At 39.3% G+C, this 19,802-nt stretch overlaps 1 protein-coding gene across 2 annotated transcripts in view; it reads right to left on the reverse strand.

Moving 5' to 3' along the window:
* Nucleotides 1-1,360: 1,360 nt before the first annotated feature.
* The window catches only part of homer2 (homer scaffold protein 2), a 38,888-nt gene continuing 20,446 nt past the window's right edge, over nt 1,361-19,802 (reverse strand). For both annotated transcript variants that reach the window (XM_034221147.1, XM_034221145.1), the window contains exons 2-9: nt 18,892-19,048; nt 11,301-11,432; nt 10,929-11,021; nt 10,009-10,151; nt 8,457-8,613; nt 7,795-7,905; nt 5,204-5,284; nt 1,361-3,198 (exon numbers count right to left, since the gene is read on the reverse strand). In XM_034221147.1, coding sequence (XP_034077038.1) covers nt 3,010-3,198; nt 5,204-5,284; nt 7,795-7,905; nt 8,457-8,613; nt 10,009-10,151; nt 10,929-11,021; nt 11,301-11,432; nt 18,892-19,048 — 1,063 coding nt within the window. In that variant the 3' untranslated portion in view covers nt 1,361-3,009. The remainder of the gene's footprint in view (nt 3,199-5,203; nt 5,285-7,794; nt 7,906-8,456; nt 8,614-10,008; nt 10,152-10,928; nt 11,022-11,300; nt 11,433-18,891; nt 19,049-19,802) is intronic.

Here is a 19,802-nt window from a genome sequence, read left to right on the forward strand (position 1 = left end):
ACATTTCCAAAAATACAACCAAGGCCATATAATTCTCCTAGGGAGTTTTTGTTGCTGCTGTTAACATTACTCCTTATGCTGATTTAAAGTGTGCACCACAGGAATGCAGCATCATGTTTTTTTGCCCACAATGACAATTATAACCCCAAGAGCAGTGCTTAAAGCTAAATCTAGCATGCTAACATGCTCACAATGAGCATGTCTTCATGCTGACATTTAGCTCATAAGTCAGTCAACTGTCTTAGTTGAGGATGTTACATTGTTATTTACAAGTACAGTTAATGCTATAGGATTTAAGTTAGCAAATATTTAGTGACATTTCTTTGTTTTGTTTATTATATAGTTGTATTAATTTGATAATCAAAATAGTCGTTTCAAGCATTTCAGATTCAAATTCAGTTCACAGTATTTGTGGTGTAAAGACTGAAGAGTGAAGCAGAACATTTTCTCAAAATTAAACAACACTTTTGATAACCACTCGGTTCTTTTACTTTCTGTGGCTCCAGTTTTAGTTAAATGATCTGGCTTTTTAGTTTTATATAATTGTAATGAAATAGCTTTAGATTCTGCACTAACAATTGATTGATAAAATAAAGATGAATAATTTAGGGGAAATAATAGCTTCCACATGCTACTTAATTGGTAAATGAACCGTATAATTTGATTGATCTTCCACCCAGATGTTTCTGTAATAGCCAGCTGATCTCTGAAGGTACATAAGGAAATGAAAGGCTAAACAGAGATACAAATCCTCAAGTTTAGTTGGCTGAAAAGGATGACGACTCTCTCGGGTAATTACAAATTAATTGTAGGTGGGCTGCCCTGGATCCATACTCATTGTCAATCATTCCCAACAAACAGGAGTGAGTGGGATTAAGTTGCCAGGGCAACATCTCCCCTCTGCAGGTATTTCCTTAGCGCTGCAATGACGTTGGGAGTTTAAAGGTGTCTCCTTCCCTCAAGTATGTCAGTTTGCATTATTTGTCCTGATCTCTGAAAAATGCTATGTGTATTTCTGACTGTAAATACATCCCACTTCTGCTTTGGTTGTGTGGGTTTCTGTGAGGATTACAGCTATATTTACTGTGATTGAAATCAGCATCAGAGAAAGAGACCTGCAGTGACAGCGCTTCTGAACTGCTGCAGAGACTCGACAGGTTGCAGCCCTGGCAATGTAGATTCATCCCACCTCCTTCTCATACACACAAAAACAACTTTAAATTTAAATAATGTAAGCAAATGTGTAAGCCTTAACAGAATCAAAGTCTCACACACAGTACAGCTCTGATTTGTGACTGAACCTCTTCTCTGCAGATCCCGCAAAGTATATTGATTTGAAAAGAAGACACTGAACTCAGCATTGTATTTAAACTAAATTTTAACAATTGTCAGTTCTATTGTACAATATTGAACAGGAGTCACAAAATGCACAAGAGGCATTGGTTCAAAAGGAAGGATCATACTTTGTATTCCAGGTTCAGGTGACTTATGCACAGTATAGTTAAACAGAGAGAAGCAAATGTTCCCTTCAAAGATCAAGACAGTGATGAAAAAATATAGACTTATAACATCATAGTATAACCCAGTAAATGTGCCATATGCCTTTGATTTGATGTACCATGTTTCAATATTTCTCAAAAGCAACTGCGAAACCATCTTGCAAACAAATCCTCAATTATTAAACCTTTTGACAGTTTGGTATATTTTATATATTATATATTATGGTACATATATAGAGACATCGGGTTAAGGTTGTATTAAGTATTTACTTGGTACTGTATGTTCAAGAAACACTAGTTGTAGAGAGGCACCAAAATAAATAAATATATGTAAAACAAAAATCAAGAATCTGACTAGCAGATGTTTTCAGTGAAGTACACTTTCACATTATCCACCCATCGAGCAGCACCAAGTCCCCTCACCTAAAAATAACCACCACCATAACAAAAACTAATGTGTGTAGGAAGCACATCAACAGCCTGGGAGACGTCTTGGTTTCACATAAGGACAACAATACTATTGCACACACAAAGTCCTCCGAACATTACACCACTCATGGGAAAATGGGGTTCTTATTTATATTTTAAATGTTTCTGAAGTTAAGATGATAGAGCTTCTATATGTTAATATAAACAAAAGGAGTGTTTACTGAAAACACCAACAAGTGGGTTAATGACGTCGTGCTGCTGACCATCCTCAATATGGTTCTTTACCCGTTTAATCCTTTGTGTTTATCACAACATTAACACCCATTAATATTCCCTGGTACGGGCTTTTCTCATTTTATTTTATCTTTTTTATTTCTTACAAAAATCCTAAAGTTGTTATTATGGTGATGGTCATCACTTGGCCAGTTCTCCTTGCCAGGTATATTCAGACACCTGGAGGCACTTTGTGTCACGGCCGTTTGTCATGTATGTGCATAAAATCTAATGAGTACAAACTGTCTCCCAACACACCTGAGATAGAAGAGCGGCCACAGCAAGGACAGTTTGACGAAATATTTCATCCCTAATTCTTTGAGGGGGCCACAAGGATTCACACCAATTATTACTTGAGTGATGCTGAACAGCGTTGTCATTGTGTGTTATTCATTAAAGCCCTTTGAGTCTCCTCTTCCACTCTAAAGTTCAGACTGCCTGTGCAGCCTTCAGAAAAAAGACAGATGGACAGAACCTAAGAACCCACCACCAGCTTTTTAAAGCAGTTCCCCCCCACAGAAACGGATGAGTAAGCTCAAAGTGTGACTCTTGATTTAGTTGCAGAATGCCAGCACACAAAATGGAGCCATTTGGTGGAGCATGCTGGCCTCCCTCCTGCCAGTCTCTCTCTCCCTCTCCGAAAACATCTCTTTCTCACATGGTGGTGTTTATTAGAAGCCAAAGCTGATAGAATCTGAGTGGACATCACCTTGGGGGAGAGGGTGCCACATAGTTCCTTCCCTGAAGACACACTGTAGTGAATCCTTGGTACCTGACCTCTGACCCTTTCAGCTCAGTGCCACTTTACTCAGTTATCAACGCCTAGCTTGGAGAGCCCCTGCCTGAACTCATGCAGCTCGTCTATTTTTCCATCCAGCATATCCATGAACTTCTTCAGCTCGCCCTTCATGTTGACCTGCTTTTGCTGACTGTCGTCTATGTCCAGCTGAAGACCATCTACCCTCCCCTCCAGCTCCTTGTTCCTGGACTCGGCAGTCTGGGGAAGGATGATAGGAAAAAACCGATTACATCACAGAACATAATGGATACAGGGAAGTCAAATTAATTCCTTATGAGGGATATCAGAGCAATTGAGGCATCAGTGCAGCTTTGTTCTTTAGCCTGCATTAGCAGAGAAGTCAAACCAAAGACAGAACTTATTACAGCTTTTGTCAAAAAGTTATATAAAAGCTTTTCACTGCTTTGAGTTCTGGGGAAATGTGTCAAAATGATGTTCGAAATAAAAATCCATATTAACACAATCATCTGGACAAAAAACAAAACAATCCTGACATTAGTTGTGTCAGTAAATAACAGTATTGAGGATAACTGTGATAACAAAATGAAATACTTGGTATGATATTAATTACTATACATACTATAATGCCGTTTTAAAAAATCCAGCACTTTTACAAAATGTCCCTTATTTTTGTTTTTGCTTTGTCTGACACCCCCCCACACAAATAAGTGTAATTCATCTGGAAAAAAGAGACAACAAGGAACAAAGCTAAAGTTGAATATGACTGATAGCTTTATTATTATTTCACATTTTCTTTGGATAGCCCCATAATATATGTATGCAACTTCTTTATGCAATGATAACCACATAGTACAAATCTGATATCATAATCAGAATTGGTTTTATTAGCAAGTAGCTTTACACATACAAGGAATTTAAAAAATCTGATATCATAACAGCCCTATGCTACATTTAGGACAGGCACATTTTTGTGCTGGGGATGGCAGGGTAAAGCGAGTCTTTTAGACTAGCAGGCGGCACAAGTGACACATTTATGCTGAAGAGACCATTGAAAGGAGGGGTTTAAAATAGTAGTGCTAAATGGGTGTTACGCCTGCACGACTGTATCCCCCAGCTGACTCCTGAAACCTGACCTCCACATGGGGTGTCGTCTTTAAATAGAGAGGAGCCATGACCACCAACACATAGGTAGAATAGGTGGATTCATGTATATGAAGCAGTCACCAAACTGTTAAACAACATGTACAAACTTGTATCTGAATGGGCTGTCTGAGTTTTCATTTTGGATAAACTGAGGTATTCGAGAAATCCCATTGTCTATGCTTCTGTTTGGATAAACTCCTGATCCTCCAGTTCTGTTGTCACTGTCGTTCATCCAGCTGGCTGTAGCAGAAACAAACCGGCTGTAGAGCTTTGTGAAGCACAAGAACTTCAGGCATGCCATTGTTAGTTTTATTCCTCCCTGCCTCCGCAGCACATGCATGACAGCATGAATGATAACATCTGAGTCAGTCAGAAAACAGGCTGAGATGAGTGTCACTACCAATGTAGCTTATGTCAAGACTTGGCACTAACAAGCATACCGTCATTCCCTGAGCCTGACATATCTGGTTTTACAGAAAGTCCTCCTAACGAGGAATCAGACCTGATGAACAGGTGCTCTTTGTTAGAAGGAAGACGGGAGGTGATGGGCGTGAATCTGTGTTATCTTTGGCAACAGTATGTTCTCACACCCATGAAAAATAAAAAATTAAAGCTCTCCAACTATTTCAGCTGTTTTTGTACTTGGCAATAGATTTAATCTCCACTGCGAGGAAACAAATTAGCCGTGACAAAACTGCAGTATCTCTGTTTTATACACGAGGAGGAATCCTTTGCAAAGAGGCAATAATCCACTCAGTATTGTACTGAGGACGGCCCTTTATTAATAGATACAGTAAGCACAATGTGCGTCATTAAGCACTTTGAATTGCCTTGTGCTATGTAAATAAACTTGCCTTGCCTAGTGAGACACGTGATGGGGATGTTGTGTCACCAACCCTCAGGCAGAATGGTGAATAGGAACTCTCTTTATCTACCTCCGTCTGAAAGCGCTGCGTACGCCTCAGAGCCTGCGTGTTCCCTCTCTGTGACAGACATCATGTACTCACGTGTGATGTAAGCTCGGGCTTTTATACTCCGCTGTGACTCACACCTGAGAGGAATGTGTGCTTTGTGGGATTCCTGTGTGCTTTGAACGTACCTGCAGTTTTGTGGTGATGCTCTCGCACTCCGCCATGAGCTGTGGGATTATCTCTGCCTGCTTCCTCAGGTTCTCCAGCTCCTGGGAAAAATACAGGGAAGAACCATTTCATAAAAAGCCCGAAAATATATCAGATTGGTTCTTTCTGTATTGTTTAAAAAATATATGATATCTAAATAAACAATAGAATCCAAACATTGGGAAATCACTCATATTGGCTTGTTGTTCTCCAGTCGTTATGCTAAGCTAACCTGTCTCGTGGCTTCAGCTTTGCATTTAATTTACAAACATGAGACTGACCTATAAGCAACTTTTTCCACAAAATGTTATAATGTCAGTTAGAATTTAATTCAGAAACTTTGCGATCAAAAAGTAAGTGAAGACCAATACAAATATTGGTTTTATAATCTGTGCTACAGACACATTTTATAATTGATAAACAATGATGTCACAAACACAAAGTAAGGAACAATGAAAATCAAGGTAAAAGGGTAAAAAAGAAAACAGACTAGAATGAATTCAGAAGCCTTGACTATGCTATTGTCTTGTGTCCACGTTGTTTTCTACTCAAATAAAACATCTATTACTGCTGTGAAAGTTGCATCCCTCTGCTGCTTAAAAAGGCACATATAGTGTACGTACCATGTACACTTTCACTTACATTGAAAGCATCGCTCTAAGAACTTCCACACAGAGTATTAATTTGCAGCTTCTTTTAAGTCACCTGCTGATGCTTTGTTCTGTTAGCTCACTTCAGGTCAGCGCTGGGGTCAACACCACAGTGGTTGTTAATAATTCATCCACACTTTTTTTTTTAATTGGAGGAGTGCATTTCCAGTCACACAGCAGATGAGTCTTTGTGGGCCGTCGGCCGTATCAGCGCTGTGCAAACAATGATACTTCCCGCTGCAGGCCCCTCGGTCACTGCTAGAAGCGCTGGGGCTGATACACAGGACCCTGAAAACCCTGCAGCCCCCGAAGGACATGATTCTGTTTTTATAGTCTTTCAAAATCAGCTTCAGCTCTTTGAACTGCTTCCCTCCTGTATTGTGTAAGACACACGGCTCTCCAAGGAAAGATTTATATGTTCTATAAATACTCAGGCTGCCAGGTGCTAAACTAGAATATCCCAGACACACCGTTTACCTCTGGGAAATAAAAGGGTCTTTCTTTACACATTAGAGCAGAGAAACGTCGTCATTCAAACTAAACACAAGATAAATTCAGTGATTAGAGAACCAAAGGAAGATTAGCCAACAACATTATTTGATCATCTGTTTTACTAATTACTTAAATTATTAATTGGTCCTCAAATATTTGCTAATTCCTGCTTCTGAAATGTGCAGCTTGTCTGTTTCAATGTTGACGGCAAAGGGCTGATTTGATGATCAGAATAAACAAGCAATATGAGGAGTGGAGCTTAAAAATGTTTTGCTAAACAAAAAATATATCTGCAGCAGTTACTTATAATCGATTTATCCGTATTAATCTTTTTGTAAAATGCCAAAAAAAACAAAACCATTTTATACATTTTAGAAAGTGTAAAGCTTGATTTACTGCAGTGTCCACTTTTTTTACTTGCTGTTTCACACTATCTTTTGGGGATCAATCTAGAACATATCTTAAAAGGACTTAGCAGGTATCCACTTTATACTTCGAAAGCCATTCTGGACAGGGATAAATACTAAATTATTTTCTTTTGCTTTTGACACAAATAGATAAAGACTCATCAACTTGTTCCTATATGTAACAGAATGTGTTTAATCTGTTCCTCATGTGGCTGATGTGCCTCCCTTTCATGACAGGGATAGGGAGACACAGTCACTATGGATGAATGGCAGCAAGACTCAGAGATTCCCAAAAGTGGGTCCTAATGTTTTGTCCACAGATCGAAACACCATTTAAACAGCAATGATCAAAGGTCAAAAGAGTGTGTGTCCTTGCAGGATTCATCCTCATTAGAAATAACAGCATCATTAGGCTCCACTGAGCTGACGGCTAGTTTGGATTATAGACGACGGATGCAGTAGACATAAGACGATGCAGCTAATGGCATTTGTGCCAACATTCCCTGCTGCTCTGACTTCAGTCACAAAGTCAGTGGATGAATTCCCATTCCCTAGCCCGACTATCTTCACAGTGGGGGCAAATTGTACACAAACTTGACAAATATCTAGTAAATTGCTGGAAAAGGCAGCATAGAAGTAATATGAAATGAAGAGAAAAACATTCAACAGTAGTAAGGTCTGGGTTTAGCTGGGGAGGCGAGCAATTCAATCCATACAAAAATCCAAGATTCCACAATAAAACTAAAATAATTTCCTACGGAGATATAATCACCTCCTGAGGGGGGGAGCGGTGCTGAGTGAGAACAAGAGGGGATGAGCTGCTGTACACAGAAGAGACACAGGGACATTTTGGCGTGAGAGAGTAGATCAAACTTCAGTGTTGACATGGTTGAGAAGTGAATTATAGACTTTCAAGGTAAATGTTACCTCCAATACAACAACAAAAAGAAATGTTGTTATACCAACCTTACAGACAAATCTGTTCTCAACAATGGCCCTCTCTGATTCAAACAGACGTCTCACCTGCTCTTTGTCGTGCAGCTCGGCCTCCAGCTCCTGCACTCGGACCGACAGCTGGGCGTTCCTCTGCTTCTCCTGATTGGCTTCATTACACTGAGCTTCTAGTTCTGCAATCTGCACACAAAGAAAAATAAGAAACATCATTTAAAGTAAATCAATGAGGACAACTGCTTTAAGAACATAATTACATGTTGTTTACCCATCATACATCTGTTTATTTGTATAGTAAGCTGAATATTATAAGAATACTATAATGGACGTCATCTTGAAAATTGACACCAGTAATTCGAAAGCCTGGTACAAAATCAAAGGTATCATTAGAACCCCAGGCCAGCTGCAGAAACAGCCCACATTGATTATGAAACTAAAATGATTCTATTTATAGTGGACTCTGGTTCAGGGAACACAGCAACTGATAAAACACACAGTACTGTGCTTGCTCAAAGTGAAGAAATGTGCAATTTGATGAGGGATTTAATCATCCCACTATGCATATTTAAAGTAATATATTAATCTACCAAGGAAAGATATTGTACTCATTTTGAGACCGTTTCATATTGCACTTGTGTTCCTTTTATAGAAGAGGCAACAGTGTTTCTAACGCCTTATCTGCCGGTAGCATAGCTTTATTTGTGAACGTTATTTTATTTCCCAAAATGTATTACCTTTTCCCTGAGCGTGTCACTCTCCTCCTTGCAGGCACCAAGTTGTTTCTTCCAGCTTTCTACATTAGCAGAGGACTCCTGCAGTGCGTCCACCAGCCTGGCATTATTTTCTCTTAAAGTCTGCAGCTCTGTTTCCCATTTCTTGGCGCTGGTGTTGCTGTCAGACAGGAGAGACAGAGAGAGGGAGAGGGATCCAGGAGAATAGTTATTAATGGAGGAAACGCACACAGGTTAGTGCTGGAATGCCTGGGGCTTCTGCCCACTGACATGACACATAATGCTGCAAAATCTTTGCAGTCATGACTTTTTAATTAGCTGTGATGTACATCACACTGTCAAGAGCTATTTAGATCATAAAAAAGCGGTAAAATTCTCAAAGATGTAATGAGCTGCAGACCTGAAATGTACCAACGTACAGTTTGTTATCTCTTCATACCACAGAGAGTGTTTCTGTCTCATCAATGAGGTCAGAGGGGTTGTGATGTATATTTAGTATGCATCGCTGTTCCCTTCCTTATGCATGGCCGGTTTGAAGTGTGCTGCTCTGCATCGAATGCAGACGGACCTGCACCGCAGCATTCTGCAGTCCTCGGCTGTTTCACTGCTGTGACATACTTCCACCAAGCACAACATCTCAAGGCCTTGTGTATGCAGGAGAACAGACAGGGAGCAATGGGGGACCAAACTTTATTTCACAACCTCAACCTGACGAAGAAGTTTTGTTTTTCTAATGACACATTTCATTTACAGATCTGTGAATGCCTAATCATAGGGTGCTTCCTGGAAAGCACTTTTCAAGTGTAGTGCTAATTACGTCAAAATGTTATTTTTAATTGAACAGCTCAATGTTAACAAAAGTAAATATTTGGGAGGTAAACAAACAATAATTTTCTGAAGAAGGGTATATTTCTTAAGATGGCTTTTTGTCAACAAAGTATCTTCCTTTGAGTTTGGGGAGAAAATCTTTAAATGTTATGTATATCTTCTGGGACAACCGGATGTGAAGTGAAAATAACGTTGATTTACATAATTATACAATATAGTTTTGCAAAAATATCAAGTATAACTGGGCAATAAAGTTTTACGTACGCCACTCATGCAGCATGCAGATGTTCGTTTAACTATTATTGTCTTGTGTGTGTGAGGTCTTTATCATAGTTAGAAAAGGTCTGCTAATTGGTTATTGTGTTTTTACCCGAGGGCTTTTTATCCCATATGGACCAAATATGTCAATACTTGTTGTTGCTACCCAGGACTAATTCTGGCTAAATTAACTCACTGTAGTTGTAGTTGACTCGGACGCCCTTCGGTCATTATAATCCCATCTGGACCCACATCTGGTGTTTCATGCAATTACTGTTTATTCACTCGGCATCTGGATTATAAAGGCCATATAACCAAATGGTGGAGTAGGGCAGTGTCACTCTTTAAATTAGATACAATTATTCTTGAGCCCTTAAATGATAGAGTGGAGCGTACGAGCACAGTGGGGTGCTGGAGACACATTTAGATGCACATCACCTCAAAAAGGGCCTCGTATGGGAAACCTTACCTTTGTTCTATGGCACTCTTGAGGTGTTCGTTCTCAGTCTGCAGCACAGCCTCCTCTGGCTCAACGTGCAAGAACTTCTCATCATCCGTCCCGTTAATGCTGGACGCCCGGTTGCTTGAGGGTGTATCACGTCCAGACTCCTCCTGGAGAGACAGAATTGTGCCATCGTTTTTGATTCAGTCTGCCTTTATCCTTCAACAGGTCTGATGGGTAACAATCCATAAATGAGTCTCATGAATCTCGCTCTGGCAGTGGAATCTGGCCGTGGGATTTTTTCGGGGAAACACTGTAAACATCATCACGTCAGCTTTGACAGCGGAGTTGTGAGGTGTAACTGATGCCAGAATGTATCATGTCATATGGCCCAGCCGCTTTGTGGGTCTGGGTCCTGCCATCTGGAGTGAGTGCAGGCCAGACTGCTGCACCTCCATCCATGCTACTTACTGACACAATTACCAGTTTAAGAATCATTTGTGATGAAATGAGAAAAAGATTTATGGTTTTATTTCTCTCATTGGCTTCCCTGTCCCCTTAATAGCTGTGGTGCTTGACATAGTAGGTAATTAATTAGTATGACCATCGACCTTTCTTTTCAATTCCCACTGGTACATTAGTGATTACATGTTGTGTTGACATTTTAATATTCAACACAAGCTTTATGTGCCTTCATTAAGTTCATTTAAATATTTAAACTTCACTATTTTAACACTTTCTGATGCATTTCTAAACAGATAATCTGTAACCATTAGTGTTGAAGGAAAGTAAGCCAAACTGAATTGTTTAAATTGCTTTTTTGTTCACAGTGTTGATAGTTTTCTCTTCTCTTCATCTCTTCAGAGGACAACAGTGACTGTAAAGGATACAGTGGGACAGCAGAGGATTTAAATCCGACTTTCAGACAGCAGAGAGATATCATTTACCTGGGAGTGATTACTCAACGTCTCCCCCTTGTCTTGAGATTTGTCCCTCGCCAGCTTGGCTGCTTCTTTTACCTCCTGGAACTTCTCAGAAAACTGTAAAAAAGACAGAGACGAGTTGATTAATGGCAATACCAGTTTAAATCGATATACACAGTGTGGCTCATCTTACAAAGGGATCGTGAAGCCAATTAGTGATGATTTAAGAATAAGATATCCCCTAAATCTTCTAATGGTTGTTTAATTTCTCCACCTGATGTTCAATTAATATCAAATTATGCAGCATCACATTCCAGTTTAAGAACAAATACAATTGTCTCTAAGCTTTACGATGCTCTTGTGATCGCAGTAGGTGCTGCACGAGTGTTTCCTCACCTTGGCCAGTTGCTGCTCTGAAGCGAAGCCCAGTCCGAACACAGTGTTGGCCCTGCTGTCCGCCCACTGGCCAAACTTCTGCGATGTCTTGGTGAACGTCATGTTGGGTGTGATGGTACTGTTAATGATCACCTGTTAGAATATATCAATTTAGGAATATCAAATTAGAGATTAAACCTAATCAGTACAGATGTGTCTCATGGCACTCCCTCATAAAGAAGCTTGAAATGGTGTCTTATTCAAGACATAATCAAGAAGGAGCTCCAGCAGCTGCATTCATATGATGAAAAGTCCAATTTATTTTGTAAAGGACAACCATTTATTGTGGCTCTATTCATACAGAGCAATCTGCTCTTCTGTGCCTACACTGACACAATGAATTACCATCAGCATATTTGTATATGTTTTTCTTTTGATGGTCTACTTTTTGAGAGAATTAAAAGCTATTATGTATGCAAAGCTATCTTTGGAAGTAGTCAAAGAGTAACTGTTTTCTCTAACCTTCCTATAGTGGGAAACATGTTATACATTAAAAGCATAGAAATATGAAATAAATATAAATGTATGAGATGGAAATGGCGAGACGATAGTTCCTCAAAATGTCCTATACAAAAAACATAAATCCATCAGCTCATTCATTTTAAGATATGTATCTATAGTTTATTCTACCTGCCATAATTGTTCACATTAAAACGGGCACATTAAGTCAAACAGGTGCCAGCTTAACTGACAGGGAAGCTTTCAAACCAAAGATGTGGGGGGAGTGCTCCTCTGTTTTAAGACTTTTGGGTTTGACTGTTGAATTGGCAGATAAGCCTATACCACACTAACACATATAATCAAGTCAAAAACAACTTGCGTATGGAGATTTTACAGCTGTCATTACACAGACAGCAGCTGCATCACATTCTGGCTTACATATTTTCACCATATTATTTTTACTTGAGCTGTCAACTGCCCAAACTAATAATGCAAAATCTTCCATCTAGGATATTCGGTTACATGCAGCAGTTCAAATAAAGACTTGAACAGAACCATCATAAATAACATCATTTAATTTATTTTAAATGAGTGGGAATCGGAGACCCCAAATGGGTATGTGTATGAGACATTTTGTTTCAAAGTTGCAAAAAGAAATGTGTTCACAAAAACGTAATAGTGGCAAAATAAATAAAAGATTCTCACAAAACGGAAAACATGCACTGATGACTGCTGACCCACTAACCTCTAAGTGGACACATTACAGTCTCCATATGTGTAACAGTACTCATTCACCTGTTGCAGCTATGCAGTGAATCAGCTGCTAAAAAACATATGCTGCAGTCTAAAAGTGTAACTAGTGCACAAGGGAGTGGCAGAAGACACCAATAGATGCTTAAAACATCTTATAATGTATTTTGTGTTTACTGCATCACTGTACATATTAATCACACATGATGAGGCGTGTGGCGCAGTGGATAGAGCCTTGGTGTTGGGATCAGGGGGTGACAGGTTAAAACCCCACTGCATGTCGTTGTGTCCCTGGGCAAGACACTTCACCCCAAATTGCTCCTGTGGGGATTGCCCACAGTATTGAGTGTGTAAGTTGCTTTGGATAAAAGCGTCTAACAAGTAAAAATGTAATGTAATGAACAGCTAGATGTGCATGTAAACATAGGTAGCTTTAAGTTACTTATGCCCACAAATCCAGTCTCACTTCCAAGATATAAGAACATTTAAAAGCACATGCAAACCACCACAACAATTAGGAAACAATAGAAGACACTTTAATCACAGCGCAGCCCTTGTTTCATAGCAACATGGCTCTGATCACAGGACTCGAGAATTCAAATTGCTGACAAGCTTATGTCCTCTTCTACACCACCCACCCACCCTCTCGCTCTTCATCTTTTCAGTGGCTGAGGTGTTAAAACATGTCACATCATTACTGGACACAGGGACCAACAAAAGAATGAGAGCTAACAGAATGAAGACATTAGCGCACAAAACCATTCAGAACAATACTAAAGAGAGGGATGGCTGCACATACAGAGAAAGATACCTTCATCAGTGTCATATACTGCAAAGATTACAGTCACAACCTCTCATTCAAGGTGTTTTGCTGCATCTCCGGTTTATAAGGAGGGTGGCAAATTAGCAAGGTGTTAGTAATCAGATTTTCAAGTCATTATTCTTTCAGAGGGTTTAAGGAAACAAAGGTGACCTAATTTCCCCTGAAGAGAGTCCTGAGCTAACTAAAAGAGCAGCTGAGTGAATATTTAACAGATCTCAACAGAAGTGATCAGATAAACTTTAATGATCATTGTAAAGAAACTAGGCCAAGCACAACAATTAAAAAGGATGTGGTAACCAATGGTAAACATACGTAACCAACATGTCAAGAAGAATGATATGAATCAAAACAGAATGATTTCTTTTTTTTAAAACAGACTCAGACTTCCCTCAAATGTATCATATGTATCATATGTTTTCAATAAGTCAATTTAAGTCTACATTTATTCTCAGTTTTATCTCTTGTTTTGTCAGAAAGCTTCACATCATGTTCAGAACTGCAGCTGAAGTTGTAGCTCTTTAAATTGACTTCAAACTGATGTTACCTTTCCCCATGTTGGTCTGATATGCCTGAGCTGCTTGATTTTATGACACAGAACTTATTTAAGCTAACTTAATCTTGATTTGAGATATAATATGGACATTTAGGAGGTGTGAAATTTCTCAAATTAGAGAATACCCGACTGTTTATTTAAATAACCTCTAGGTAAATTAACGTGAAAAAATAACCAGATTCTAATTTTAGTTTTTTTGTACACATTTGAAGGGTTGATTGATTTAGAGCTAAAACAGCTGAAGATAATTCTGTATGTACAGATCAATCAATGTGCACTGTCCCTGTCAAATAAATATATAAATTAATCAGAAATGACTGATTCCAGCTATTTCATTTTTAGGATTTGTTGTCTTTTAGGATTGTCAACTAAATAACTTTTTTAACTGCTGGTCAGACCAAACAATCCAATATAAGGCACCTCTGTGTCCTTTAAGGAAATTGTGTCCCGTCACATTTTGAAATTTCGTAGATCCTCACTCAAGTTCAAATACATTTGACTATATTTTTGTTGCAACCAGGAATACCTAATATCTGTGGGCTGTGTGACTCTATGCTGGCATGTACGAGTATACGACTGAGTGAGCATGTGAGTGGGAGGGGGAGACGGGTGAGGGAGAGTGACGCTGGCAGCTGTGCCGGTGGAGAGCCGGGCTGCGGATCAAGTGGCACCGGCGCAGAGCGGAGCCAATGGCCTGGGGGTCAGTGAGAAACTCAGAAGCAGCCAGGAGGTTATAGGAAAAAATGTCCTCAGCTTATTATGTGTCTGCAGAGTGCACACAATCTGCAGAGTCAGTGAAAAATACAGGAGATGTGGAACGTTGGAGATGAGTCTATGGGAGATAAAAAACTGTGATCGCTTATTAAAGATGATAAAAAGTAAATGTCTTGTTAATTAGAGAGTCAAAACTCTTGGTTAATTTGTGACACTACATATCTTAAAAAGGTTTTTGTCTACAAGGGGAAAAAAAGAAATATCCTGAGAAACAAAAACTCACTCACTGAGGTCAACAGACTTCAGGGAGTTTTTAAGGGGTATATTGTGTATTTTTAAAAAAAGGCGGAAAATGGGCTGCAGTGATGTTCGTGATGATGATGAACAGGCGGAGCTGGCAGTTGTGTTACTATTTAAAAGCACAGCTAAAGAAAGATGACAGCTAAAGGGCAAAATGGCTCATCGTACAGAGATGTGTGAAGATGAAGTGATATTAAATATATTAGTATATCTGCCAATTCTTCAATGACCTGATACATTCTGTCATTTCTTAAGGACTGCAGAAACGTGCTGTTCTCTGGTGGCAATGAGGCAGCTTGGGTCTCTGAACGAAGGAGGGGGGGTTAACTTAGTTGGAGTCGGGGGTGCACCAACACATTAAAAACTCAGTTACTCAAACGTCAAGGTGATGTATTTTAAATATCTTGTTTTGTCAGTATAAACACATAGATGTTAAAATAATATGATATAAAATAGGATGAATATTTGTTTTAATGATTATTAAAGTATGTGCAATTATTTTTCTGTCAATCAACTCCTTGTTTCAGATCTATAAGGCTGATGAACAGCAACCTATTTCTTCAAGAAATTCATAACATAAAGACATGCTTGACTTTATCATGATTCAAAGCTATGAAATATTGTTTAAAAGACAGATCTTCCTGATGTTGGAGATTGACATTAGCTCATACCAGTTTTTGTGTAACTGCACTATAATCCTAAAGGATGATTGTTTTGGGACTTTTTTCAACCCAGGGAATTCTCTCATCACGATGGCTTGATGATTTTTAATGATTTACCCTTACTCTAACTCTGAAATTGGATTGATTGATTGATTGAATGAACCTAAAATTGTGTGAAGCAAATCATGGAGTCTGAAGCTCAATGAGGAAATGTCTCTTTCCTCCCCAGTGGATAGCACGCTTATTCTTGTTGAAAAAAAAAAATGATATCTCTTCAAAAGGGAGCAGCAGATTACACAGGGAACTTGGCTTTTGGTTGTAATATTAGTGTATTTACATTAAACCAGGTTACAAAAAATAACAAATCGGGCACACCTACCAGCCATAAACCCATTTAAAAGCTTACTTAAATTTGAGTTCCTAATCATGGCTGGCACCAGTCTTTGAGCTCACCAGGCTTCAGCAAATAAGACTAAATGTTAATTTTGCTGTGGGAAAAGTAGTAAGAAATACAAAAAAAAGGTAGTTGAAGAGAAAGAAGGATGTGGGAGAGAAATATATGAGGCATAAAAGCATAGAAAATATTCAAAAAGAGCTGAGTGTTTATTTTGGGTTAGCTTGGAAAGTAATCACTTTTGGAATAATTCATAAAGTACAGCAAGACTACGTTTCACTGTGTTGTCATAGTGGTGCATTGCTGAATGAGAAGTGCGATTCAGGAAAAAGGGAGAGTCAAAAGTGCTGATATGGTCCTCTACTTTCCCTATCATCATCGGTGAGTTGCCCCGCCATCACGGATGGGCGAATACGAGCTGACGGTCTGTCAAAGTTGGTGCGTTCAGCAGCGCTGACTATTCTTCTGGACAGACCTGTCTCCCTCGCAGCCAGTGTGCATAATACAAGCTATATTTAACATTCATTTTACCTGACTCAACATTTCCTCCCTTTCAGTTACTTTGCTCACACCGACATGATCACTTTGTCTTACCTAGATTAACTGGAAACAAGGATCAATTTAGGTCTTGACATAACACTTTATGAGAAATGTTAATCATATAGCTCACATGTAGCTGCTGCGTGCAGACGCTGTATGACACACACTGCTCTGTAACTCAAGGTTACAGGAGAGGAGAGACAAGAGGTCAGGAGCAGGAGCGCAGAGAGAGAACTTCTGGCCTTCAGGATATAGAGGACATGTTTGTCTCTTTATCCTGAAGGTGTATACAACGAGAAATAAAGTGGATTTCAAATATATGTCTTGCAAAGATATCTGAATTGTATGATAAAGATTAAACAGGCGAGTTGCTTTGTCAGTGCTGTAGCTGCTGCTTGTTGACATAACAGATTAGAGTCGTGCTCGCTGGTTTCTAGCTGTAGGAAGATAACCATTTTGAAGCCAATATATTTTGACTCAACAATGCTATGCTGTATAAGATAATTGTATTTTAAACTAACTTATCTTGCACAGGAAAACGTGTTCAATCAGAAACAATTCCTGATACTGTATGTCATTTGAATGAATTGGTCGTCAGTTTTGTCACAACTACTTGCTGTGACAAAACTCTACATTCAGATTCAACATATTTCCATGTTGAGTTCACGTGAGAGAGACCAACCCTTCAGGAATCCTCAAACTGAACTCAACAGGTCGTTCAGACAGAGAGGGGCCAGGTGAAAAGACGAACTATGAGGAGGCAAACCGATCCTGAAGGTAACCTGCGTGATTTAGGATCGTGCGAGAGGTGATTGCCTGACAGTGTCCGCAGAGGGATAGTGCGGTCATAACTCCTCCAGTTTTCATACAGAGAGTAGGCTCTGATCGCCATGGAAACACATAATCTACTCTTTTAGATAGTGGAGGAAGAAGGTGTGAATATGGTACATAGGCACACTCTTACGGTGTCTGTTATCACATCCATGACTAAATCTCAACATCGTTCTCTTGAGAAGACAGGTCCAAATCACTTTGAATTATAAGCAGCATCTCCACATAAAGTGCAAGTTAAACAACCAAGTGATTCCTTGTCTTTTAACACAAGGGTGAAACATAAAACCAGTTCACAAAAATATCAATGCAGAGGCATTTGACTGGAAACACAACTGATCAAATGTGACTAGTGAAAAAGCTCCTGGAAAAATGACTTAAGTGGGCCGTTGGTCGATGAAAGTAAATTGCAGATCATTTAGTTAAATTGCAAGTCAACAGGTGTGCACCGCTTGTCTGCTGATGTGTTAAAGGCATAGACTGGTTAAAGGGGATGTTTGCTTGTTCGGACTTGGATTCTATGCACGTTACATTTCTGTGCTGAAAAAAGAATAAAAGTTTGTGATCTGTTGGAGGCTGTGGCTCAGTGTGTGGTGTGCTGGACTTCGAGTCAGGGGATAGCAAGTTTGAGTCCCACTGCAGTCAGCATGTCGTTGTGTCCCTGGGCAAGACACTTCACCCCAAATTGCTCCTGTGGGGATTGTCCACAGTCGCTTTGGATAAAAGCGTCGAACAAATGATATGTAATGTAATGATCCTTTTAAATATGCTTGTATCTAGGATCTATATTTACCGGTTGTGCTCTTTTGATACATTTTGCAGGTGCTCACAATAAATAAAGTATGTTTATTCTTTGTGGGCTTTTCTGCTCTAACATTTATCTTTATCTAATAAGCAATGAACCTAGGGCTGAGGGATAATTTTACGATATTTAGCGGTCACATTGATGACCGAATAGAATTATCATTCTACACATTTCTGTTTAAAAGATTAGGCCATGAATCAATAACTCAATACAATGAATTGTAGTTGTGTTAAACAAATAAAAACTAAATGTAAAACAATTTAGGTTGTTGATAAATAATTTGAATGTGTATTGTATTGAATTGAATAAAATGTTTAAATAAAAAGGAACAAATGTAGATTGACACATATGAAGAGGTTGGTCTCTATGCATTATGATTGGACACAGTTATTGCTTTGCTTTTACAGTATACCAATGATAGAAAACGTCCCTTTAAGTTGATATTGATTTAATTAAATGTATCCCCAAATATTCTAAAGAGTCAGAGAAACGGGCAGCCATAGATGGCTTTCCTAAAATCAGCAGCAGCAGAGCACAGAAATAATAAGTGGTCGACAGTTGAGTTGTTGCTGATGGAGGATGAAGATGTAACATTAAATAGCTTTCCAAATCATTTTGTTGGATTCTGGCTTTAAATGCTCTCCCTCAGCCTCAGCTGTCTCCCCTGAGAACAGTTAAAAGGTTTCCCATCATCTCTTTCTCACATAGATACACACAGTCACTCAGTATGCACACATACCTTGGATCCATCCACACTGATGATGCGGTAGCTGTTGCGTGTGCTGTCGTAAAAGTAGGAGACGGTGACGGCCTGCTTGCTGGCAGGGACCCAGTTCTTCTTTGTGGTTGGGTCGATCTGGAAGACATGGGCCCTGGTGGTGTAGATCGGCTGCTCCCTGGGGGGCAGAGGGAAGAGGAGAGGGACCTTAATGAGGGGAGCATCACTGCAGATAGGACACACAATGTAACTATCAGGAGAGGGGCACTGAGCCGGGGCTCCAGAGCAGCAGAGTCTCAACAAGCAGGTGGTAATGTAACACAAACACTACATCTTTCAAGCCGGTGGCACATCAACACCCTCCCCTCTCAGAGGCCACAGTAACACATGCCTAGTTGTTTGTGCACGTGTATGAATCTGTATGCACTTGCATGTATTTCCCCTGTACACATTTGAGAAAAGTATCTACGTGTGGTACTACAGTCGAACGAGAGAGGAATCACTGTCGTCTTATAACGGAGGAAAACAAATATATTGATGTTGTCCGTCAGAATCATAAACAATTTGCAGGACTTCTCTGTGTGGATGATGTGCTCAAAGTTTCCCAACATTTGAATAAATGTTCTTATTACCATAATGTTTAATCATTTTAGCCAAATCACCCAGCCATATTTCACACATATCACTCTACAATAGCGGACTATTTTACATTGGAAGCACTCATTAAGAATTAATGCATGTTTCACAACGCTTTACCGCAAATCAATTAAAAGTCAAATAAAGCCTGCGATAAAAGCCTTTATAAACCGGCTCTAAAGAGCATTAGGTTGACCTGACTTCAAACCCTCATGAGAAAAATAAGTAAATAATGATGCTGCTTAGCCGTCACCAATTCAACAATGATAGAAATGAAAAATCGTAACATCATGTCA

Source organism: Gymnodraco acuticeps, unplaced genomic scaffold, assembly GCF_902827175.1.
Source record: "Gymnodraco acuticeps unplaced genomic scaffold, fGymAcu1.1, whole genome shotgun sequence".
Lineage (NCBI taxonomy): Eukaryota > Metazoa > Chordata > Actinopteri > Perciformes > Bathydraconidae > Gymnodraco > Gymnodraco acuticeps.